Here is a 2838-nt window from a genome sequence, read left to right as displayed (position 1 = left end):
TTGAAGGAAGAGGTTCCCCGGGGCCAAGTAAATAGATCCCAAGGCGGGAGAACTGTGCTTCTCCCATCAAGACTGGGCGTCTTTGGGGGAGATGGCCCATCACGCTCAGCCGTCTTAGGTTCTTCTCTTGGACATTCACGAAGGGCAGGACTCAGATGAAGGCCGTGCTCAGATGAAGGCATGCCCTACAATTCCCATCGCCAGGCCCGTGGGTTCAGCCAAAGCCTTAGCCCTGGGCAGCCTCAGGCAGGGACCAAGGCTGCCACCCAATGGAACTCATGCCCCTGCTGGTGGGGAGTGAGAAGAGCCAAGTTCTTAGCCAAGTAACCTTGGGTTGAGTGATTCTGTCTATACAGGATGAGGGACAGGGTGATGTGTCCCCAGGAAGATGAGGTGTAAACACACTGGGGCTCCCGGGGGCTGGGGTGGTGCTGCCCTAGATTTCTACACAGCCACCACCCTTCCCCCCCCCCCCCAGGACACCCTTTAAGGCCCATCTTGGGGCCTCCGCCCTCCACACCCTGGTACTTAGGCACTCCCAATGGCATTTCGTGTCAGACTCAGCCAATCTGAGCAAAGGCCAAAACACCAGCAGAGCAATCAAGTCCCACACATGCATCAGAACCTCAACCACTTGACTTCTGGACTTTCCACTGGTCTGAATTATTCACATGGCTCCTCCTCATTAGTGCGTGTAACAGAGAAGGAATTGGGGCCTGGACCTCACCCTGAGAGCCAGTCCAATCCTCATCCATAGACACACACTCAGGGGGCTGGGGTGGGGGGAGACCTGGGTTCCCCAGTCAAGCTGGCAGGGGTCCAGGGATCCACCAGCAACTCAGGCTCCCCAGATGGCCCCAGATACTGTCTCTCTTCATTCACCCCCCCTCCCCATCTGCTCAGCTCAGCTCAGCTCTGCCAGGCCATGGGTTTGGGGAAAGGGGAACAGGTGTAGGGATGGGGTAATCAGGGCCCAGCCTGGTGTGAGGTGTCCCTCAGAGTCCCTCCCTCTCCCATAACCAAGCAAGATGCTTCTCAAGCATAGACCAGACCCCACCCCAGAGCTCCTCCAAACCCTCCTAGCCTTTCTCCTGGGAGGGGGCAGCAGCCAAGATTTCCAGGAACTGTTAGGAGGGGCCATGCAGAGGATCTGGCAAGGGCGGCCTAATCGCCAGGGGAAGGGAAATGATGTCAGGGAGGTAGAGGGGAGAAGCACTGAGACGGCCACCAGCCACACTGCTCTGCTGCCTGCGCCGCCCTGGGCCCCCCACCCCCCTCAGACCTGCAGTGCCAGGCTGCTCAGACTGGGCAGTGCCTCTGGGGAAAGGCAGGGCCTTATTCGCCTGTCACCCAGTGTCCAGCAAGGGAGCTGACAGGAGACAGGCCACCAGGCACTTAGAGAAGGGAGCCTGGGAGCCTGGGAGCCTGGGAGCCTGGGAGCAGGGCTGGGCTGGGAAAGGGAAGTGAGAATGAGTGACCCTTTCTCCTTACTTCTGCCTCCCACCAGGTCTTAGGGAGCCCCCACCCACCCAACACATCCTGACTGCCTCTAGGCTCGGCCTGAGCTGATGGCTCCCTCCCCAGCAGCCAAGGCCCCAGATCCCCAATTCCCGGGGAGCAGGTGGCAGTGGGCAGTGTGGGTGCCTCCAGACTTTTGCTCCACACCAAGCCAGAGTGAGCAACTCTTCCTGACCCCATCCTTCCTCCCTTAATCCCTGCAGTGGTAGGAAGGGGTGCCCAGATAAGGACCCTGGGCAACCTCTCCCGGATAGAGGGGGCGAGAAACACAGCATTCCCTCTGCGGGATCTGACAGCCCAGCTGCCAGCAGCCTAGGCACCAACACATTGGGACCAAACACCCAGCTCGTCTCCAGCTGCCAGGAGGTGACATGTCAGCCCTGCCATCTTTGACCCTGAGACGCCAGCAGATGCTCCAGACCCGTGCCTGGTGGCTGGGCCTGTGTGCAGTGGCGATGGGGGTGTCCCGCGAACCCCTTTTCCGGGCTCCACTCCCAACTTGCTCACAGGACATTTTTGCTTAGACCTTTAGATCCGAGAGCACTGGGGGGATGGGGTGTCTTGGGGAGGGAGACTGGGTGGTTGAGGAAGAAAGTTTTGGGGGGAGAGTGCTAAGTCACTGAAAGAAGCCACCGTCGGTGCCACCCCGCGGAGGGCAGCCACGGGGCTGGGGATCTCCAAGCGGCACCTGAGCCCCCGGGGGGCGGGGACCCGTGCCGAGCTCCTGCCGCCCCCCAACACACACACACACACACACCCCGCCCGCGCCCTGTGCAGGTCAGCCTCACCAGAACGCGGTTGAACCGTTCCTCCAGCTCGCCCGCCGCGGGCATCGGCTGCTTGGGCGCCGCGGGCTGCTTGGGTGACGGCGCGGCCAGGCCCGCGGGCGGCTCTGCGCTGCCGGCCGCGTTGCCCATGGTGGTCCCCACCCAGCCGGCCAGGCGCCTCCAGCCTCGGAAATCCAGCTTTCCGGGGGGCCGGGGGCGAGGCTCCCGGCCTGGGGGACGAGGTGAGCCGCGGCTGGCAGCGGTCGCGGGGGGCTCGGCGACGCGGGAGCTCGGCTCAGCGGCGCGCAGGGGCCCGGGCGCGGCGTCCCATCGCGGCGGCCCCGTCCGAGGAGCCGGGCGGCGAGCTGCGGGGTGGGGGGAGGAAGTCAGGCTGCAGGCCGCCGGGGCCAGAGGGCTGGGCCGGGGGCAGGAAGCTGCGGCGCGGGCTCCCCCCTCGGCGAGTCTCGAACTTCTGCTCTCGCTCCCCGTGCGCGCAAACCGCGCTCCGCCGCCGCCGAGCGCCCAGCCCCAGGGGGGCGGGCTGCAGGGAGGG

The 2838-nt window shown here is 64.1% G+C and overlaps 1 protein-coding gene across 1 annotated transcript in view; it reads right to left on the bottom strand.

Annotated features, from left to right (window-relative positions):
* Positions 1-2687, bottom strand: part of FMNL1 (formin like 1) — a 27180-nt gene extending 24493 nt beyond the window's left edge. Inside the window, exon 1 of the mRNA XM_014447413.2 lies at positions 2307-2687. Coding sequence (XP_014302899.1) covers positions 2307-2435 — 129 coding nt within the window. The 5' untranslated portion in view covers positions 2436-2687. The remainder of the gene's footprint in view (positions 1-2306) is intronic.
* Between the last annotated feature and the right edge of the window lie 151 nt (positions 2688-2838).

Source organism: Myotis lucifugus, unplaced genomic scaffold, assembly GCF_000147115.1.
Source record: "Myotis lucifugus unplaced genomic scaffold, Myoluc2.0 scaffold_652, whole genome shotgun sequence".
Lineage (NCBI taxonomy): Eukaryota > Metazoa > Chordata > Mammalia > Chiroptera > Vespertilionidae > Myotis > Myotis lucifugus.
The sequence above is the reverse complement of the archived record's forward strand: the minus strand, read 5'-3'. Positions and strand labels throughout refer to the sequence as shown.